The 23,461-nt window shown below is 30.1% G+C and overlaps 2 protein-coding genes and 1 non-coding gene across 4 annotated transcripts in view; 2 read left to right on the forward strand and 1 right to left on the reverse strand.

The window, feature by feature from the left end:
* The window catches only part of LOC112592014, a 78,166-nt gene extending 63,015 nt beyond the window's left edge, over positions 1–15,151 (forward strand). Inside the window, exons 3-17 of the mRNA XM_025336011.1 lie at positions 119–7,009; positions 7,078–7,295; positions 7,366–7,738; positions 7,800–11,702; positions 11,791–12,032; positions 12,108–12,237; positions 12,300–12,446; positions 12,515–12,637; positions 12,714–12,967; positions 13,025–13,276; positions 13,352–13,457; positions 13,522–13,648; positions 13,739–13,853; positions 14,684–14,764; positions 14,829–15,151. Of these exons, the coding sequence (XP_025191796.1) occupies positions 119–7,009; positions 7,078–7,295; positions 7,366–7,738; positions 7,800–11,702; positions 11,791–12,032; positions 12,108–12,237; positions 12,300–12,446; positions 12,515–12,637; positions 12,714–12,967; positions 13,025–13,276; positions 13,352–13,457; positions 13,522–13,648; positions 13,739–13,853; positions 14,684–14,764; positions 14,829–14,861 (12,995 nt within the window). The 3' untranslated portion in view covers positions 14,862–15,151. The remainder of the gene's footprint in view (positions 1–118; positions 7,010–7,077; positions 7,296–7,365; positions 7,739–7,799; positions 11,703–11,790; positions 12,033–12,107; positions 12,238–12,299; positions 12,447–12,514; positions 12,638–12,713; positions 12,968–13,024; positions 13,277–13,351; positions 13,458–13,521; positions 13,649–13,738; positions 13,854–14,683; positions 14,765–14,828) is intronic.
* Positions 15,152–18,866: 3,715 nt separating this feature from the next.
* Positions 18,867–18,959, forward strand: Trnai-uau. Its single transcript is given in 2 exon segments — positions 18,867–18,904; positions 18,924–18,959. It is a non-coding gene; the product is annotated as a tRNA-Ile (tRNA).
* An 854-nt stretch (positions 18,960–19,813) lies between these two features.
* On the reverse strand, positions 19,814–22,949 carry LOC112593884 (uncharacterized Golgi apparatus membrane protein-like protein CG5021). 2 transcript variants are annotated; one of them, XM_025338480.1, is made up of 7 exons: positions 22,589–22,949; positions 22,439–22,503; positions 21,942–22,096; positions 21,739–21,818; positions 21,265–21,378; positions 21,047–21,178; positions 19,814–19,941 (listed from the first exon to the last, which is right to left on the reverse strand). In XM_025338480.1, the coding sequence occupies exons 1-7, from the start codon at positions 22,589–22,591 to the stop codon at positions 19,867–19,869; spliced, it is 624 nt and encodes a 207-aa protein (XP_025194265.1). In that variant the 5' UTR covers positions 22,592–22,949; the 3' UTR covers positions 19,814–19,866. The 2 variants fall into 2 exon arrangements, with proteins under 2 accessions (XP_025194265.1, XP_025194259.1); XM_025338474.1 differs by having other exon boundaries at positions 21,265–21,390; positions 22,589–22,947.
* Between the last annotated feature and the right edge of the window lie 512 nt (positions 22,950–23,461).

Consider the following 23,461-nt stretch of genomic DNA (forward strand, 5'->3'; position numbering starts at 1 on the left):
TCGTTCTATTAATATGCTGCTTTACTTTTGTATATATAAATATCATATTATATTTTGATGTATGTGTAATTTCTTGTCTGTTCTGTCGCTCTAACTTTGCTACCCCCCTATCGTTTAGATGTGACTGTCCTGTTGCTGGACGACAATGGCAAGAAAAAGACATCTCCGACACTGGGATTATTGTCTTCAATGGCACGAACATTCGTCCAGGACGGTGTAACAACTGAATATGCTACCCACGTTATTGGAACCACCGTTGGTGACCGTTATGCACATATAGTTAGTACTGGTTCTCGGGTGTTTTATGACAATATTAAACCAACGAACCGACATGACACCCCAGAAATTAACTTGCAAACAATATTAGATAACTTAGGGCATCCACAGGTATTTGAGAAAACTAAAGAAGAAGAAACAAATTTAATAAAAGGAAGAAAACTTGAATTTTCAACAACTCCAGAACCTATTGACAAATCAAATAATGTTTCTGTTAGACAAGAAATATCAGTTCGAAAACATTTTAATTCAGATTCTATTAAACCGGCAAAAGTAAATGCAAAAAATGGATTGCCAACATTTACAGTAAAAAGTAATGACGAAGATTATTTGCCAGCTGTGGAACTAACAACCAAACGTGAAGACTCATTTCGAAATAAATTAAGATCATCAAAAAATTTATTTAAAAATGGGCTCAAACCAGTAGAAATAAAGAAATACGAAACTGTCACGTATTTTGGATTTGCAGATTTTATGACAACAGTTGGCAATACAGTTATAATATTTATGCCCAAAACTCCAACAATACCGGAAGCTACAGGTATAACTAGCATTAAAGGTGAAGCAACTCTTCGACCGGAAGATATAATAAGCCCAACAAAATCTGTAATATCACATTCTACTAAAACATTAGAACCTACTACAGAGAAAGCCGAGTATAGTAGTATAATAGAGTCTAGTATTGCAACAACAGAAGAGACAATGGCCTTACCTACAGAACCACTATCTCGTCGTATTTCAGAAACTACAAGAGTATTTAATAATGAACAAGAAGCATTAGGGTTATTAAAAACAATTGGAGGAGTGGATGTTATCGATAGTAAGACCACACGACTAACTACGTTCTTTTATGGTACATACATTAATGGTAAATATACACAATTGGAACAAACTGTATCAACGTTACTATCAAAACCATTACAAGCAACTAAGCAATCCAAAATTGAAATACCAATGACAAAAATCCCTACAACAACTGAGTCTCAGGTGACGACAGAAAAAAATATAAATGAAATGACAACTGAATCTGAAGAAGAAATTTCCACAACTCCAGAAGAAGAAACTGTATTACCAACTTCATCTTCCGAAGACATATTGTATAAAACATATACATATTTAACAACTTTTTTTATACCTGTAGATGATACTTTAACTACAACATCTGTAAAGTCAAGAGTTGTACTATCACCAGAACCCACTCAAATGTCTGAAAATATAATGACTCAAATGATTACAACTACAACTGAAAATATAATGACTCAAATGATTACAACTACAACTGAAAATATTCCTTCAACTACTCCTGAAGATGAAGATATTAAAACTACAACGGAGGAGATGACAATTACCACTGAAAAAGAGTTATCTTCAGACTCTGAAAATTCCGAGTTAACGACTATTCAAATGAAAGAAGAAGTAACAACAGAAAAACTTATTATTAAGGAATCTAATGAAGAAACGGTGACGGAAATGAGCTCTACAACCATAAAACCGGCAGAAGAAGAAGAGGAAGAAGTTGAATTGTTATTTAAAACATTATACACAACATACACGTACTTAACAACATTTTTCCAAGAATCAACTACTAGTGTTTTAAGTAGAGAAGAAGTTGTAACAAATATAATTACATCTACTTTAGAAAAAGATTTTCTGGCTACAGATCCCGCAGTAGCTGGCCTTTTTGATCGAGAAGAAGGTAGCATATTGAGTACAATGGTACACGAAACAGCAAGAAGTCCAAGAGTATTAGCTACACGTGTCGGTTCAGGAAGACCTTCATCTGCTTTTTTGCATAAGCCAGTTGATGATTTATTTGCTTCTACTTTAGATTCAGTAGATTTTAAAAGAGAATTAGCCACACCTCCTTTAGATGATAGTATTGTCAAAACATTTTCAAAAACATATACGTACTTAACAACGCGTTTGTCAGACGGGTCGACTAATTTAAAAAGTCACGCCGAAATGTATACTAATGTTATTAAGCCGTCAAATATTCCGATTTCACAACTTATTCAACCTACAGTAGTCAAAAATAAAACAAAATCTACCTTATTTAAAGCACAGAATATAACACCAGAACTAATGGATGATCCAGAAGCTATAAATGAGGATACAGAAAAAGAAGAAATAGAAACAAAAATAAATAAAAATAATGAAACATTAATTACACCATCTTATAAATATGATATGACAATTACTAGAAATCGTACTAATTACAACATTATTGACAATGAAAAAGCATTGAATGACGTAATTAGTGAATCAGTAATTACAGATACAAAATCTATCTCATCAAATAACATTAAACGAAAAGTTTCGACTGATGAAGATGAAGATATGGAAAGTTCTGAAACAAATGAGAATATTGAATCATCTCCAACACATCAGTTACAGACTAGTTTCACAACGTATACGTATTTTACAACAATTTATAAAGGAAGTTCTTCTAGTGAAGTTGTAAGTCGATTTGAAACTATAACGAATGTTGCTCCTCCGATAGTTGAACCAACTGAAGTTGATGCGTTTAACAACGAAGAAACTTCATTACCAGTAACTTTTTTCACTACTTACACCTATTGGACAACTCTTTATAAAGATGGTAGTACATTAGTTACTAGTCGAGAAGATACTTCAACCAATATTGTATCATCTTCTGTTTCTGATAGCATTATAATAACACCCACGATAAAACCATCGTCAATGGCTGAATTAATAGCCACTGAAAAACTGAGTCCAACCACACCTACAACGTTCTTCACGACATTCACTTATTTTACAACGTCTTATCTTGACAATGAGACTGTAGTAAATAGTAGATTGGAAACTGTTACCAATATATTAAATACAACGGAACCTGAAGAGAATATAAACAACGATGATGTTGACGGTGAAAATAGTGTTATTAAAACTACACCAGGGGTTCCATTAAACAAAAGCATACCAATTACAGTTTTAAAACCCACTGGATCATTATCATCACTTACAACGCTTAAAGTAAACAACGGAGAAACCACATTATTTTCTACAGACGTGTATGGTACATACATTGATGGGTTATATGTTCAAATACTTGAAAGTACGTCAAATATTATTAAAAATACATCACCGAGTGAAGTAAAATCTAATGGAAAAAGTACTGGAATTGTGGCATTAAATGAAGGTAAAATTATTGATGCCGACGGAGTAAGTACTACATTCTATACAACAAAAGCACTTGGTACTTATATTGATCAACTTTATGCTCAAGTTATAGAAAGTACATCGTCAATCAAGGTTAACGACAAAAAAAAGAATGGTGAAACTTCTACGACAGTTCTAGGTACTAAGACATATCGTACTGGTTTAATAAGTTTGATTGAAGGTACTAGTGTTAAAGATATAAGTACAACTTATTATGAAACAAAAGTAATAGGAAAAGTTATAGATGGAAAATATACACAAGAATTTGAAAGTGATTCTAAAGTTAAGATAGGAGTTCAGCCAACTGCGGTTCAAGAAATGAAAGCATCTTCAACCCAACTCAATGAAATCTTTCAAAGTGAAATTCCAATATCACCATCACCTGCAACAATTGAAAGTTCGCAAGGTGAAAATGGATCTACAACAGAAAAAAGTGAAGAATCAGAGGATGAAAACTCACCTAAAAAGAAAACATTTCCTGTAATAAGACCATTTGCATCGAGACCTAGGCCAACTTTTCAACCAAAAAAGAAATCTACTGACAGTTTGGGTGCTGCTACAATAAATAGGAGTATAACACCAACTATAGTTGCAACTCCGGCACTGAAAACAAATGAAAAGGGTTTAGGGCCTTCAAGCAGAAACCGATTTTCTGGTGTCAGAAAATCTAGTTCATCACAAGTATCTGAAATAACGCCATCACTATCGAATAGTCGAAAATATTCTAGATCTAAAAGTGCTAATACACCGATAATTTCTGCCTCGATTAATTTTAAAAGTAGAACACCTTCATCGACATTGAAAATATCACCAACATCTTCTGTGTCTAGTTTTGGTGGTTCTAGAAGAAGTAGTTTGAGTCAAAGACAATCAAGCTCAAAACTACTAGAATCCACAACTAAAAGTTCAACACCATCACGTTTTAGAATACGTCCAACAGTATCATCCAATTTTAATCGATTTTCAAGCACTTTAACAACAAGTACGGAAGAAGTACCAGATAACAATGAGGTAAGCACATCATTAGTACCAGATGAAACTCTGTTAGTATCTAATAACGAGGAGGACGAAAGTATTACTATACCGTCTACAACAACAACAGAGTCGTCAAGAAGAGGAAATAACCCATTATTAAAACTTCGACGACCTCCATTACCAAAAACATCAATAACAACACAGCCTCCAAGACGAAGTTCGGCAAGAACAACAGTAAGAACCACGACAAGTACAACTACTACTACACCAAGACCTCAAAGACCAAAAACACCAAGTCCATTAATTACACGTAATCGACCAAAACCAGTTAATGGATTATTTCCATCTAGAGGTTTTGGTAAAAAAGAACTGGAGCAAGAAGTAACGAGTGAATCAAATCTCGAAGAAGAGAAATTACAACAAGAAGTAAAACCTGACGAAGATTTTGACGACAATATAGATAGCGGTAATACACAAGTTGAAACACAATCTAATGCAGTATCAGAAACTGAGCGACCATCAAGGGGAAGCCGAACTTTTAATAATAACCAAGTTCAAATCAGACCCTTTAATAGTAGAAGAAGTAGAACAAAAAGACAAATAGAGTTTGGAAATAAAAATGATAATAGCAGAAGCTATAGAAGTAGACAACCAGTCAAAAATGTGGCTGTGGATTATTATTATGAAGACGAATATGTGGAACAAGAAACTCCTGAACCAATAAGGACACCTCCACCAACAAAAAGACAGCCTAATCGATCTAGACAACAACAACAAAGATTAACACCCACCACATCTTCTTCTAATATTGGAAGATCACAGTTTACTTTACGAGAAAAGACTCCAACGACAATGGCTCCAGTACCTACATCAAGGACATCAAATTTTAGAAGAACGCGACCACCTGTACCACTAGAAACAACTACTACGTCTAAAAGATTATCTAGATTAAGATATCCAACTACAACACCAGAACCAGTACGAAATAATCGTCGTTATACACCTTCGGCTCGTAGACAAAACACACGAACAAGATTTAGAGAAGATGTTAATACATTTTCTAATACCCAAACTATTTTTGATGGTTCAATCACAGTTACACATAAGATACCAACAGAATTAACAATACCTATAATTATTGGAAAAAACACAGAATATAAGCAAGTGTTGACGGCAAAACCTAGTATTGAGATACTTGGACCTCATCAATATAGTACTGTAGCAGGTAAAAATGGTTATCCAACAATTCAACTTATAAGAGAAGTTACAGAAACATTACCGAATGGAGCGACTGAAATAACTAAATTTGTTATTTACGAACAACCAACAAGTAGTATAACGTTTACTCCCACTTATATAAGAGGAAGAAAGACGTCATATTCTCATATAATTCCTAGTACCATTTATGAAGTTAAACCTGAAGTAAGCACAATTCAACCACAACAATTAGCTAATGCACCATTAGCAAATTTATTGTTATCACAACTACTATTAGGTAATTTAGGAATTCAACCTACAGTAAATCCATTATTAGCATTAAATTCTGTAATGGCTACACCTCAAACACCGACCACTGAGCTTAAAACGAAAAGTACAACTTATGTGACTACAGTTACCCACTCTACATCAACCGTATTGCCAATAACATTTAGAGGAAAAGTTATATCTACTACAGTGATTGACAGTTCTACAAATGTTATTACGGCAACTGAATATATAACTGAAACAATAGTTACTACACCTACAATGCAACAAACCAATAATCAATTAAATACACTATTATTACCTGCCTTACTTCAAGCTCAATTATTAGGACAAGTCACTACGTCAAATACTTTGATTGGTAGTATTGATTCTGCACAAGAAGAAATTCATCAAGAATTAATTGAACCAACTCCAAAGTATGAAGATTTTTCATCAAAAGATGAAACCAAGCCAACAAAAAAAAAAAGTGTTGCTAAAAAACCACCAGATCCCGCTATACAACCCGCGGAAGCAAGTGTTGTAACATTATATGTATCGGGTAAAAGGCCAGGAGAATTTAGTACTGTTTTATCAACTGTAAATTATGATGAAACAGCAACCGTTCGAAAACGTGAAGTAGAACCTTCAGCGGTAATGGATATAATGGCAACTGAATTTGATGACATACTTTTATCATCTACTGACGATGATCAAATCCAAAGATACAACGAAGAAGAAACTCAAAGCTTAGAAAGCATATTAGGTGATGTGAGTAAAAATGTAAAAATTGAAAATCGTGCTACAAAAGTCAATGTAGTATTTGTTGAGCCCTCTTCTCAGCAAAACCAAGAAATTACCGGTCATTTTTTATTGAAAGGCTCCGCTGATACTCCAGTTCAGCGGGAAGTCGTAAAATCCAAAATCTGGAGTTCAAAAAATCGAACAAAAAGAAACGCACCTAACTTTCTACCCATTAAGGACGTATTTTTGTTTGATTTTCCAAAAAAACCGAAAAAAAATTTAACCCAAAGCATTTTGTACAATGTTGGTGATAGGGAAAATTCTTCTTTTACTTTATCAAATATTCCACAAGACTTTAATATTGACGCCAAAGGTAAGATATTTTTCTATAATAATTGTTAAGATGTATTTTAATTTAATACTTAATTTTTCATATTATAGTTGATGAGCAAAGGGCATTTGACGAAAGGCGTTTTAATTTTGCAACAAAAAAGATGAGTAATGGTGTCGAAGTAATCGTCGCTGGAGATAAAAGTACATATCCCGGCCAAGCCAACGTACTAAGGGTATTACCTACATCACAAGCTAAACCCATCACACTTGCTCCAAGCACGTTAACTGATCACATGCTAATGATGCTGCCTCACCCCATCAAACAAGTATGTTTTCAACTAATATTTTTTTAAACATATTGTAGTGTTTTATTTCATTAAATAAATTTTATTTTAGAGCATGAATAATCAATTTGTTACCAAAACTTATCTAACCACATACACATATCTAACTACATTTCTGGACGGAGAAGCTACTGTAGTATCCAGTCGAGAAAAAGTGGTATCTAATGTTGTAACAGATGAAGTGAATAAAATAACTCCTACTTCAACTCTTAGCCAAGTAACATTAACAGCCAGTCCAAGTTTAGAAACTGGCATCTATCACACAACATATACATATTTAAATACTATCGTTGATGGTGATATCCCGCTAGTAATGACAAGCCGAAAAACAGTGGCTAACACAGTTACAGCTCCTCATGAGTTTCTTACTCCATTACAACCATCTGAACCTGCTTATCATAACACTAACACCTATTTAAACACAGGTAAGAATAATTAATTATTTGTGTAGGCATACGAATAATAATAATATATTTTTTATTTTAGTTTCTTTCACTAAAACTTTGAGTGATGGGCCAGATTATACTGTAGTAAGCACAGAAGATATATTAACACAAGTCATAATAACCCAGACTGACAATACGCCAACAATGGATACATCCAAATTAAAAGAAGAAAGTACAACGACGGATGTAACTAAAACTTATTATGTTACTTACACATATTTCAATACAATTCAAGATGGAGATCACACTACTGTAAAATCAGATATATCTGTGTCTTCCGATTTAATAACAGAAAAATATCTAGTACCAACTAAAATTGATGAAATACAGCCTACGCCTACTGTTGATAAATTACCGTTTCATTTGTATGCAACTAAAACCTATCTAACAACATTTACTTATTTTACCACATTATTGAAGGATAATGACGGTAAAAATCCATCAATGACACAAGTTAAATCAAGAACTAAAATTGTTCAAAATATAATAACTGAATCATTAAACACTTCAATATTTAATGCAAATTATTTATCTTCTATAAGTTCTTCTGTACAAAATGAAAAAATACCTATAACTGCTACAGCTACTTTAGATAATGGTCAACAAATAGAATTTACTGCTATGAATGATTTATTATCTACTGAACAAAGTGAAATAAGCCCAACTCATAATATTCAAACGCAAGAAACACAAAAACCAATTATTAATGAAAATACTAATAAACCGATTGAAAAAGTTAAAGAAACAATCAAACCATCAAGTGTTAGTAAAATTTCACAAAAAACCGAAATCCAAAAGCCACCAAAAAAAAACACTCCACCTAAGTCGGAACAAAAAATTCCTATAAATTCAATAACTTTTAAGCCGGATAACAATGATGTTGGAGGACTAATCGATTTTGGAACAATAGGGAGTAGCTTAACAGCTCTTAAGCCGGTTATCAGTGCCGTTGCCGGTATTATTCAAAATAATTTAAAAAATGATCAAAAAACTAAGAATGTTCATGTGCTACAAAAATCAACACCAAAACCAGTGAAACAAGAAACAACAAGTAGGGCTCCAATATATATACCAGTTGGTGGACTAGCAGATTCAGATGGATCAGAAAGCCAACAATATCCAGATACTGATCAGAGACACCCACATGTTGGACCAGCAAGACCACCTGTTGAGGCTTCTTTATTGTCTGGAGGAATTCCTATTAGTCCCGGTGAAGTCATTACGACAAATAGTGATGTAATTATTGGTAAGCCTTCAGTTTTAGGTCCAAGACCGCCAATGGAAAATTTAAATAAAGAAGAAATACCTTATGGTATGAGACCTCCACCTCTTCCTAATCCTTTACAGTCCAAAGACAAAATATCAGTTCCTAATAATATTGCAAGAGAACAAATAAAACATTCTTTACCACAAACCGATAGAAAAAATACTCAACCTATTCGATATCACGAAAACAGAGTACAAGCTCAATATCAGCTAACTAATGCACCAATTAAATCAGAAGTCAATATTATACCATTAAGAAAGCCAGATCCTTGGCCAACAAAATTCGTAACTGATGTTCAGCCATTGGTCTTGACAAACCCAAATATTCAACCTCAAGTTAGTTATGGCAACCAACATTTAATTACATCAAATCAACCATCATTTTTAGAACAATCTGCTGTTGATCCGTTGTTAGTAAATATACAACCATCTCAGGTTGCTCAGGTGGTAATTCCGCATGGTAGCAAAACTGCATTAATATACAGTGATCAACCAGCAGTTGGCCATGGTCCAAAAGGAGAAATTTTTAATGACCCACAGCCATACCCAGAAAATCATGTAAATCCAGGTTTTGTGGGATTAGAAATTTATGGTACATTAAATCCAACAAACAATGTTGCATCAAAAATACCAGCAAATGCAATGCACATTGATATTCCTGTTTCTCCAGCAGGTATTACTGTGGGAGATTCAGAATCACATCACGTAGTTTTATATGATAACGAAACAGGAGAAGTTAAAACAAGACCCGTGCATGTTTTAAAACCACAAAACCCAAACAATCAATATCTAACACCCCCGACAATCTCACAAGTTAACTCATTTTTAAGACGACCCGATGCTGCATTGTCAGTTGAAGATGATTTATTACAATTTGAAGATGGTGAAGTAACTCAAGAATCTAAAAAAACGCCTTTAAGACCTGGAGAACTACCATTTGGAGTACATAGTAATGAGTCAGATGAAGATAAAACACCAATAATTACTGGAAAACCTATTGTTGGTAATTTTAAAGGCGAAGAACAAACATTATCAATTGGACAACCAGTAAATAACAAAGAATCAACAGAGTTAAAACCGGGAAATTTTGTAGTACCTAACGAAAATCGTCCTGATCTACAGTATAACATTCAACATGCTAATGGACAAATGACAAATAATATAACAAAACAAAATAAACTTGTTATTAATCTTCCTCCACGAGATGATATTCAACAAGCAATGAATATGGACGAAAAATTACCACCTTTACCGACAATTAAACATAATAATAATGATTTAGATAGCCAAGGAAGTACACCCCAGCCATCTATTGTGAAACCTAATCATGACAATGAAGTTTTAGGTTTATCTCCTCCTCCAGTTATTACACATTCATTAAAATATGATAATGTTACACAAAGGCCTCAAGTATCCAGAAGACCTTATCGCCCTAAGCCAAAACCTTCAACTGCTCCTCCATATCAATTTGAAAGACCTCCGAATAGAAGACCATCAATGCCACATAAAAATCAAGAAGAAATGGTCTTAAAACCATTGTCTACTACTGCTAAAATTGAGCCTGTTAAAAAGTGGGAGGCTTCGCTGAATTTAAGACCTGAATATAGACCAACTTATAAAGAAGAAAAACCTGAAATAATAAAAGCAGAAAGTAAGGTTTTCAGTCAAGGTTCGAGTATCAAATTACATTTACAAGAAAAAACCAAAGATAATACGGTTATATTTAGTGATCCTGTAACACATGTTATACCTACCATTGTCACTCAAGATACGACTAGATGGTATGAATATAGCCCTATTTCAAGTACAGAAAGTAAAATAGAAACAGTGCAATCCACAACAGAAACTCCAGCATTGACTTCAACTATTGGAACTATTGAAACTATAAAATCTCATACAACACCAAGTAAACCAACAAGTAAGACGACTGACTATCATAGTGTTATAAGTGTAATTGTCAAGAATGAAGAAAAGCTAGAAGATAAATCTAATGAAAATATAATTGAAAATCCTACAACGCCCAAACAAAAAACGCAAATGAGACCACAAGTAACAATCCTACAACTTCCAGAAAGGCCATCGTTCATGGACGAATTCCATAAACAGTTACATCAAGGCTCATCACTTCCAACGAGATTTGTAACTCATACACAAACATTATCAGTAACTATAACAGAAACAACAGTTTTACAAAGTGATGGTTTTGAACCTTCTACTCATACACTTGTTCTCACTAAAACCCAAACATCAACATTAGTAGACACAGTAACTGAATTTCATACATTGGTGAAGCCAACGCAAGTACTGTCTACAATTACAACTACAGTTCCAGTACCAATTCGCTCTGATCCAGTTCTTCGAGCACCAGTTGTGGAAGGCACAAAAACCAAAACAATAAAAATACCCCAAGATGAAAATGAAACATTATTGGTAGTTATGACAGATAAAAAAGGAGGAAATAATGGAATACCGCCAGAAATACAAGTCCCCGACGAAACAAATGAAATAGGACCAAGTGATGTGTTACTAAGTGGCATTCTAACTCATTCATCAGACACTGAATGTCGACCTGAATGTAAAGCATCTAAAAATGAAATATGCCAAAAAGTAGAAAATATAATGCGATGCGTCTGTAGACCAGGTTTCGCAAGAATCTTTATGGACAGGCCTTGTAAACGTAAGTAATTTATTTTAAGATTAAATTATGTGTTATGATTATAATATTTTCTATATTTATAAATTTGTATCTATAATTTATATTTTAGCTACTTATACGTATACAATGAAGTTAGTATTAGACAAATTCCGTAAAGATCCCATTAAATATTCTACACAACTAGATGATCCTAGTTCAAATCAATATCAGAAACTGACAGAAGCTACTAAAGAAGGATTAAATCGAATGTCAATGCAGTCAGATCTAAGAGATATTTATCATGGTGTAATAGTCGGAGGTTTTGAGCCGGATAAAAATAGTGATAAAGCAGTGGTTTCGTATATAATACAAGTAATATTTTATTCATAAAAATATTTTTAATTTATTGATTATATTTTAAATTGTTGAAATACTTGAATTTTTAAGCTATCTGAAAATGCAGAAGACATTAAATTATGGGAAGCAACAAAAAAATCACTCAGAGCTACAAATTATAGTTTAGGAGGAACTGATGTATTTGCCGCACGAGACCAGTTACAACACTTATCAGCAGAAGGTAAAAATAATAAACAATTTATATTAATTTCATGAAAAAAACTTATAATATCTTATGTTTAGATTTTGATGAATGTAGCGATTCAAAATTCCATGACTGTTCAGATAATGCAAAATGTTTCAATTTACATGGAACGTATACATGTAGCTGCAAGGATGGATTTTCTGACCTATCTCATAACACCCAATTTCCAGGCAGAGTTTGTTCTTGTGAGTTATGTTTATACTTTTTTTAATTAATTCATTGAACGTTAATTATTTTATTATTGATTTATTAGCTGAACTTATTGGATGCGACTTATGTAATTATCATGGAACGTGTTATTTAAGTAATCAAGATGAAACGATTTGTGAATGTTTCCAATGGTATGCTGGTAAACATTGTCAGTTTAATTTAAAAGGTAAATTTCTTGATTCGAAATCAATTTTATTTATTATTTAATCTGTTCTACAAGTGCAACATCATGATATTTTCAGTTTTACTATTGGGATTAATTGCTATTGGAGTGATGTTATTATCACTTCTTATTGCATGTCTATTGATGGCTTGTTGTAAAAAGCAATCTAGAGAGTCTGGCATGGGTCTTTACCAACACCAGCGCCCAGTAATAGGTTTTAGACGTTATAGAAATATGATAGCCACGACAAGAGGTGACAAAAGAGCAATGATCAGTGTCGATACAGGTAGTGAAACTAGCGTTGACCATACACCTCCTCCATATGTAAAACAAGTAAGTGTTAAATAAATTAATAAGGAACACATTGTATCATCATGATTACATGAATAGGTTGTAAACATGCAGAGACAAACTCACGCACACGTTCACTCCCAAATGAAAGCTCCATCTCCATCTAGTCTCGGGGGTAGCACCATGCGAAGTGGATTAGAACAACGAGATAGAAGTCTTACCGTAATGATTCCTAGGGCCAAATATCGGCCAGCTTCTCAACAACCACCACCATCTGTATTGACTATGTCAACTTTTGGACCGGAACAAAAAGCCATGTCTTATTTGGACTCCAGACAAACTCCAACAAAAGTAATATACTACAGATTTAAATTTTTTAGCGACTGAAATATAAACTATAATGTATGCATATTAAACGTTGTACAGGGATCAAGATGTAGTAGCAGAAAACCTAGTGATTCAACACAGAGATCTGTCGAAATTCAACCTCCTCAACGTAAGAAACATGCTGCTCCAAGAAAACCATCAACAGGTAATTATAAAATTAGCCTGATTTAGAAAACAAAAATCATATTAACAAATATTATTTGAAATAGGTGCATTAGTGTCAGCTGGGTACGAAGTTTCAGCTACAGTTGTAAAAACTAAAGAGCTAGACGAAGCATATGTGTGTCGTGAAGATGACAAACCAGATTTTAATACTGGCAGAACCACAGCCGCTAGGTACTAAACTTATAAAAATATTAACGCAATTAATATTTTATTAATAATAAATAACAATCATTAATTAATCACCAATTCAATGTTATTTAGAACTGTATCTGTAGCAAGATCATTCGATGAGACAACCATCCAGCCACCAACTAGATGCTATCATCCAGAAAGTCATTATGAATCTAAATCACAGTATTCGCATAAAACGAATGACGTAAGAAATATAACTATGCTACTTGCACATAATTCATTTTATTTTATGAGAGAATTGCGTTAAATATATTATAATAGGTCACATAGGCATACCTAATTTCATATTATATTTGTATTAAAATAATAACCGTTATTAAATACCATTAAAATTGCATAACATATTATACTTGTATAACTTGTATACTTGTACAACTATGGTGTGAAAAAGAATTTATTTTAAAATCTATTTTAAAAATCTACGATTGTAAAAACAAATGACAGTTACGTATCTTAACAGACTATTTTTTCAATAAATGTTGACAATATTAATATATTATAATTACACATTTTAATAATAAATTGTACATGAATAAGTTTATTTCATGAATGAATGTCCTCTTCACGAAAAAATCGGTTTCACTAAGGAGATACTTTTAACATATTATATAATATTTATATGTTATTAATTTCAAGTACTATCATTAAATTATGTTCTTGCCTTAGAAATTTTAATTAACGTAATAGATAGATTCGATTGTACGAGTGGAACATATGTTTAATATTATTAAAATTATTATTTAGGTATCTACATACAAATAAATAAATTATATAAATCACAATTTATATCTCTTATTAAACACAATACATGTAGATAGATAGTAGGTACCTTATTGGATCGGTGACGATTGACCAGATAGCTACTACACTCGGTAAAAGTGTATTAAGACCATGTTTTTAACTTTTTGATTTAGGCATCAGTCAAGCCAGTCAACTAATTATTAAATTATGTTATACAGAACTATTATAAGTATGTGTAAAAAAACTCACCAATTTAAAATTGTTAATTTCTAGGAGGGTCATACGATGGTTGAACGAGACTTGGGCTCCACATATCTAATGCCCCAGTCAAAACTGTATAAGCCAGACAATAGAGTAATTAAAGAGAAAATTAATAAACTTTTTTTATAATTTTAAAAATGATTATTTTATATTACAGGGTAGTGACACATCGAATTTCGACTCCCTGTGACGGAATTAATCAATAATTACCTGCTCATGCCATATATAATATTGTTAACAGTGATGTGAGTATTCTATGAAAAAGGATACGTGTCAATTTCAAAGGATTGATTATCTCGAAAATTTGTTAAACGATAATTGTATACAAACAGTTATATCATACATATATATATATATTATATAAATAATATTAAAAATAAATATTTCAGATAATCATCTTATGTTATACCTATGTTGTACAGCTTCCAAAACTCTGTACTTTTAATTTATTACTGTATAATGATATTATATTATAATGTCCTAAAACAATATTAATATTATTCTATAATATATGTTACTCTATATAATATAATTATATAAATGATACACAATGCCATATAAATAGGTAATTTTGTTATTAGTTTAATTGTACATTATTATTAAATTTTGTATGCTTAAAAACATTGATACTGAAATTCATTTGTTATGAGATATTCTCTTTTCTTGTGATTACCCTATTAAGGATCCAATCATAATGAAACGACAATACCTCTTTTTATACTTTTATTTAAAATGTTTTAATGTCTTTAGCAAAGTAATGATTAATGATATTTCGTTAAATTGATGACATAGTTTTTAAATTGTAGTTAAAATTAGTTCTTAAGGATACCAAGCCTTATTTGTGCCAAAAAAATAATGTCATCTTTCGAAATTACATTAACAGATTTTGTGTACTTACATGTGTTTTTGTTTTTTTCACCCATCATTATCAACATCTATATTTAAAAAATTTAAATAGCTTATAATACTAAGGTCTATATTTTTATAGATGTTAATATTTAGTATTTTAATATAACCTATATAATTTGATGATAATCTACAGTAATACTTCATGTTTATATATAGGTATATTAAAATGTAAAGTACATTAGCCATTAGGTACGTCATTTTAGAATATACCTACAAAAATAAATTTTGTTAATCTAAAACCAATCTAAATTTCCTTCATAAAGATATGTAATTAATTCATAGTTATAGACTATAATATTCAATACAATCATAATATTCATAATTCAGAATACTATCGAATTAACTGATCGACGATTTTCAGACCGTTTATTATTATTTACTTTTTTCTTGAAGTTCTAGATTGTGGCCAGGGATTTATGTTTTATTTTATTTCTCATAATTTAACATATTATTTTCATTAGTATACCTACTATTTATGATAGTATAATTATTTAATAAGAAACGCGTTTAATTTAAATACTTCAATTTAATCGTGACAATTTTTTTTTGTTTATAAATACCTATACTAATCAAGGTCATAATGGAAGTGAAACGATTAATACATAGTACTTAGTAATAGGGAAAAGTTTTAAGTATAATATGATGGATACATGAGTGCCCATGGGGAGAAGTGGAGTGTATAGGGGGCACTTGCCCTTCCCTGGAGATTAAAATTTATTTAGTTTATATTTTGAGACTTTTTTTAACATATTTTACCTTTGTCTACCCCCATTAATATTGCATTAATGGGGCGCCCATGGATAGATATATAAGTATCAATTAATTCGAACTCTTAAATAAATTATATATTTTATTTAGAAATGTTTTATAAAAAAAAAAAAATAATACAAAAAATTGAGTGAAAAAAATGATTGATTAATTACTTTTTCTTTTGCAAAACAATCCTCGCCATAACTAATCCGTAAAAATCCACGCTGAATATAGGTACCCATATAAATCGCTATATCGTACTGTAACGGTTATTAGTTATTACATCATTTTATAATTAAAATGTACATTAGGCACATTCGCACATTAGGGTTATTTAGTAAGTATATATATATATATATTTTATATAAACACAACGTGTATAATATGCTGACCAGATATTAAGTCCCTCTTTTTTTCCCCACATTTGTTTCTGTAAGGATATAGCCAAATTCCAATATGTAAGAGAACGGTAATTTTCCGCGATTACCATCACGTGCACCCGAACTCCGAGACAACCCTACATTTTGTTAAACCGTGTTGGTAAATTAAAATAAATTTTATATTATTATTAAACCAATCTATAATTATTTGTAATATTTAAATCCTCAATACTTTTCGTGCTCTTGACCACGTTACAGTACGTACACTGTGATTTACAAATATTTCGTGTGGCAAGTGGAAAGTTACCGTAAGAGACGAACGATGCATCGTGACGGTTAAAATGAAACAATATGAGATCATTTACCTAATTTAATTTTTACATCATAAGTCATAACACCACGCACATACTTTTAGCGTTGATACTTGATACGAATTACCATGTATTATATGGTCTTGCCGCATACAGCGATTCGCGGTCTCTGTGCATGTTTCCCGTGATGTTGCGGATGCAGATGTCATATTTCATGTGCTATTTAGCAGCAAAAAATACAAATTATATGAAAATTCAAAATAATATTAAAATTTTCATTTAATCTGTGTTATTTACTAACAGTTAGTAATATGTGTTGGTCCTGAGAAAGGCCGTTTTCGTTAGTGTATATATGCTCCGTTACACGCAATATACATCAGGTAGACTAACTGATTTAGTGATCTGACTATAAAAAATAATAATGTAGAAAGATAATTATCCAATGAGTAATGGACTATTAAGATAATCGTTATATCATACCTATTATAAACATTTACGTCCAAATACGTATAGACATAGATAGGTAAACGGGTAAACGAAGTTATAAGGACTATAATAATTATAATATATACTTATTTTATTAGGTACGTTTAGATATAAGTACTTTTTATTTTTAAATTTTTATCTTAATCGCAAGCTTTACTCACTCTCCATTACAGACAAGGTTTATTTCAGGGGAGTGACCACTGACCAAAGAAGTATTACCCCCCAAAGAAAGGTGTTTCCCCCCACCCGAAAAATGTAAGACTTACGTCAACTAACAACTAACAATAAAATAAATATTATGATAGAGGTTATAGGTTGTATTAGCCATTACTCATTAATTAAGGCCACTTCTTATGTGAGCAAAAACTACAAAAATAATTTTGTATACCTACCTACCTATATAATTTAAATGTATTTTTACTCCCTTCCATTAATTGCTCTTATCTTATTAGTTATTGTACCCCCTTGAAAATTTATAACACTTCCCCGGCCCCCGGGATAGAAGGTCTGGAATAAACACTGATTACAGCCATCAATCAATCTTCATATTAATACTTAATAGTATCAAAATATAAAATTGAAAGAAAGAAAACTAAATCATAATATTTAATTTAATAATATCATATTATATTCATATAAACTAATAATATACATTATAATATGTATAAGTTAGGTTAGGTAATTATTATTATTTATATAGGTAAATAGTTACTTAAGTTTTTTTTATAAATGTGTCCGATGGAAGATATTCAACAGTCAACACTTAAAGCATCTCAAATTCCTTGTAAAACTATTAAATCTTAATTACGACCATATACCAGTATCACAAATCAAACTACCTAATACTATTCCCTCACACGATTTAACATATTAATATATATTTTTAGCAACATTATTGAGGATAGAATATTTTAATTAACGTCACCAATAATTACAGGTATACTTTATTATTAATGGTTTGTTAATTGTTTTATTATAGATAATAATTAATTTGTTTTAATCATTTCGAAAACAAATAATCACATTATTCATATTATACATAAATATATAATCATACCTGACAATATCTCATCAATTTTTATGCAAAATCGTTGAATAGTCGAGTACCGACCGAATCAATTAAAAAAACTTTTGTATGACGAAAATTCGCGGAAGCTGGTAGATAAAAAGGTATATTGTGGGCAATCGTGTGTTGCCTATGCAAATCTATCGTTATTGTTTAGAAAAAAACTTTGTCTAACCTATTATTCCATAATAATAATAATAAATATTTAGATTAATTATATATAAAGAAAAATGGGTTGATTATAGTTGGTAGCAAAATTACTTAAATGGGTAAAAATCGACTCCTGACGAACAGGTCCAGTGGCGCAATCGGTTAGCGCACGGTACTTATAAGACAGTTGTTCGTGAGCGATGCCGGGGTTGTGAGTTCGAGCCTCACCTGGACCATGATATTTTTTGCATTTTTTTTCAAAACCATTTTTCTGTACTGCCATAAACATTATTATCACTACTATTTATTTATTAATAAATGTTACATAATTTTGTTTTTTACTCATTTCGAAAACAAATTTTTTTATCGATTTCATATATTATTCTAATGTTACTCAACTGCTCAATATATTTTCCATTTCTATTAAATATCTGACGTGGTAATGGTAAAATATTTCACATTCAGAATCTAAAATGCAAAAATGAATAAAATTTAGAATTATTTTAAGTAGTATGAAAGTCTTGATCTGTCATATATTTATGACATTTTGTTATACTTCATGCACTAAAAACAAGTTATATTTTTAGCTAATACTTGTACAATGATTAATGTTTGTATCGTAAGACCCATACAATAAATGTAAAATGTATTGTATCAATAAATTTACAAGTAAACTATTTTCCTGCAACAGTCTTTAACAAAATACAATGTATAATATTATGTAAAATTTTGTACTATATTACTTTTCAAATTTTGAGTAGATTATTTACAATAAATATTAACCTTATTTATTATAAATAATTGACTATGTTATAAGTAGAGAAGATTATTAAATTAAATCTGTCATTAGTTAATTAATTTAATGATAAACATAAAGCATAACATATTTGTCAATGAGTGATTAAGTAAATTTAGTAAAGTAATATATATTTTTTTTATAAAAAGGAAATCATTATAATTGTTGAATCTTTTGTATTTTAAAATCTCTTAGTAATGCATATTATTTTTATTAGACTTCATCATTTATTTATCCATATACACAATTATATTATATATTTATGCAATAATTGTAATCATACATACACATAAGTATAATTTAAATTAACCATACAGTTAAAGTAACAATCCATATATTTTTTAATACTAAACAATACCAGTTGGCTTTAAATTCGGTGTATTGCTTGGAGGGTTATTTAAGTTTGACATTGTATCTCTTACCTGGAAATTATAAAATATATTATTACTATTGTTTTATAAAATTAAATTATATTGTATACAAACATGATATTAGAATTACTGAAGTAAATCATCAAAAGTTATAATTAGGGAACGGATTTATATGTAAATGCATATTTTTATCAAAACAAGGTATTTAAGATTTGATAAGAAGTGTTCTTAATTTAAATCATTCTTATTTAAATGATGCTACATTTATTTTACATATTTTACTAATTTTATCATTTTATGATTCGTACATTTTCAATCCATATTGTAGCGAACAAAAATAGCTATTTATCAGTATATTGCAAAAAAAATTCATGCTGTTATAGAAAAAAATACTAGCTATTTTAATTTTAAAACAATCAATAACAGAATAAGTGGCAGAAACCCTTCTAAAAATTTGAAATTATTGCCTTCAGATATTATACGCTTCAAGTATGCTACAATTATATCGGTTGATATGGAACAATCATTTAGTCCTTTTAAAAACATTTTGAGACCTAATAGGAAACATTCAAAATTCGATAATTTAATATTTAATGTATTATTATTATTTTTTTTTTTAATTACATTTTTTTCCTACATATTTTGATGTTTTTAGCACATATTTTATAAATCATACTTCCATATTTATGTACATATTTCCATATTTTTATTATTAATCCATTCCCTAGTTATAATATCACATAAGACACAAAAAAAAAAATAAAAAAATAAATTACAATTATTAAAATATTTAGAGAATGCCACAATTCTATGTACTCTCTCGTATCTTACAAGCATACAACTTGTTTATCTTTGTAAAATTTGAAAAATAATTTTTGTTTTATTTATTATTCTATTATTAACCTAAAATAAATATCAATAAAAACTATACTTTTGTTAGAATTTTGAACAATCAACAGTTTTCATTAAGCTACTTAAAAAAAAATTTAAGAAAAATAGGTATATATAAGATTCCTAACTTAGCATTAATGGCATCATTTTGATTGATTTAATACAATTAGCTATAATTTATTTTGACATAACAAAATTTAGGGTTATAGGGTTATAGAAAGTGAAAATAAAGTTCTTATGATTAATATTTTATTAATGTTCTTACTTTTCCAATATTTTGAAAAATAAAACTACTGGCCATTGAAGAAATTCCCAAGTTTTCTTGATTTCCTCCTTTACACTTTATATAACCATATAAATTTGCAATGTTCAAAGTCAACGCTATGCAGACCAATAACTAGAGAAAAAATAGAAAAAATATTAAGCCACTGTTAAATTATTATGGATTCATACAATAAAGTATAAACTATGCATCTTAATTACCATCCATTTAAAATTGATGCTAAATAATGATGTGATAAAGAATAAAATCCACATTCCAGTGATAGACCATAGTCCAGCCCAAAATATTCTATATTCACTAGAATTTACTCGATGCTGCACAGATCCCTGTTAACAAAGGGAACTTATGATATTTGCTGACTACAAGCATATAAAAACTATATAAAAATGAAAACACTGGTACAGTAAAGGTTAGGTTAAGTTACGAAATAACATGAATTTATAATGACACAAATATCAGAAAGTTGTCTTAAAATAAAGTATTGTCTTACATCATAATATAAAATATTTTTTTTCTATACTTCACAAATAATGAAAGCCTTGAGTTAAGATTAGAAAAGTCCAATGAAAAATCTATTTTTTAAATCCAGCATATATAAAATACTTATTTATGATAATGTCTATTACAAAACAATAACAAATAATATTGGTTTAAAGGAACCAACAATTTTTCACCTTTTTTGATTCATAAACCCAATGCGAAACACCATCATCATCTACATAATTCCACCACCTCAGTCCGACCATAATACGACCTATATTAAAAACAATTATTATAGTTTATAGGTAGGTATAACATTTAAACAATAAATAGCTAAAAATAAATGATAACATAATTTTAATATTTATAATAATATAAAACCATATAAATAACTAACCTGTTATGTTTTTCACAATCCAAAAGTCCATGGATAATAATAAAATTATAAGAACAAATAATGTGATAAAGCTTTCAGTAAATAATCTTCCGAAAAAATAGATGACAACAGCAGACACTCTGAAGAACAAATGAAAAAATGTTACATATGGATGCCTGGAAAAAATAAATAAAATTGAATTTTTTTCAAAAGATGACAAATTACACATTATAAAAATAATGTTATAAGACAATCAAATAATAGTGTTAATTTGTTTGTATATAGTAAAGCAAAACAATTATGGTATTAAATTTCAAGTAATATTAAATAACATAAGTATTATAGGAGTTTGTATGAGGATTTTTCTTCTTATTCAATATATGAAGTAATTTATTTAAGCTGATCCCCAAAGGATGTTGAAAATCAGAGTTCTATTATTAAATTTATAACAGTATTTTAACTGCTTCAAAAACCACATAGAATACAGTATTTAGGTAGTGCATTTGTATTTAACTTACGGTAATTGTGAAGAATTTTCTATGTTCTCCTCTCCAAATGGGATAGTATCGTCACTGAGAGGATCCTGTGGTCAACAAATTGAATAGGAGTTATCATCAAATATTCAAATAATGACACTTGTAAATTTAATAATGACAATATTCACTTACCATTTATTTGCAGCAGACAAGAAATTGTGTTAATATTGATAAGTACCACTGAATTGAGTATTGGCCGAGGGGCTACATAATATTCAAACAGTGTTATATTTCATGATTACGTTTGTAATTATAAAATTATAATGCGCAGACTTTTGAATGGTCTAAAACTCTAAACAGAGTTTAAGTAATAGACTAATTCTACTAAAAAATGAAAATCGTATACACGTAAAATATTCGTATGACGATTGACGAGTTACAATTTACGAAGCACTATGAAATGAACCATGAAGATCCCACGAATTTATGAATTTATGATTAGAAATAATTGTAAATTGTAATATGACCATAGAACTTATGTCTATGGATACGACGACAATTTTTTTTTGTGATAACCATAAAAAATGATAAGAAATTGATAATAGAAGGCTGGTGGCGCTGATGCCCAGCAACAAATCAGTGTATGTGAGCCAACCATAAGCTGTGTGATAAAATTGCCATAATATTTTATATATTTTGACATTTAATACTAGGGTTTGGATTTAAGGGCAATATAATCAATAAAAGAAACATTTAAATGTGAAAAAAAGGCATTTAATTTATTTAAAAAAGCAATTCAAAAATAAACTACAAAATTTAATATATTAACTAGATGGTATTTAAAAAAAATTCACTACCATGTACTTAGATATCTAAGCTATCTTCAGTATAACGCTGACGATTTGGACTCAAAATATGTTTGTACGTAGAAAATGATCTTTCTACGTCCACTGGCATATTTAATACATAAATAATTATCTAAATTAAGATTACTACTTACTAAATCGTCATCACTTGTTGTTTCTCCATTCTAATTGTTTACCCATTCTAAATAATTTTAAATAT

Source organism: Melanaphis sacchari, unplaced genomic scaffold (genome assembly GCF_002803265.2).
Source record: "Melanaphis sacchari strain LSU unplaced genomic scaffold, SCAv2.0 Contig0_pilon_pilon, whole genome shotgun sequence".
Lineage (NCBI taxonomy): Eukaryota > Metazoa > Arthropoda > Insecta > Hemiptera > Aphididae > Melanaphis > Melanaphis sacchari.

Coding starts and splice junctions, on each gene's coding strand:
- LOC112593884 (XM_025338474.1), bottom strand. Junction 22,097..22,438: donor GAAAATTCTTCACAATTACC/GTAAGTTAAATA, acceptor TATTTTTTCCAG/GCATCCATATGTAACATTTT. Junction 21,819..21,941: donor GATTGTGAAAAACATAACAG/GTTAGTTATTTA, acceptor TTTTTAATATAG/GTCGTATTATGGTCGGACTG.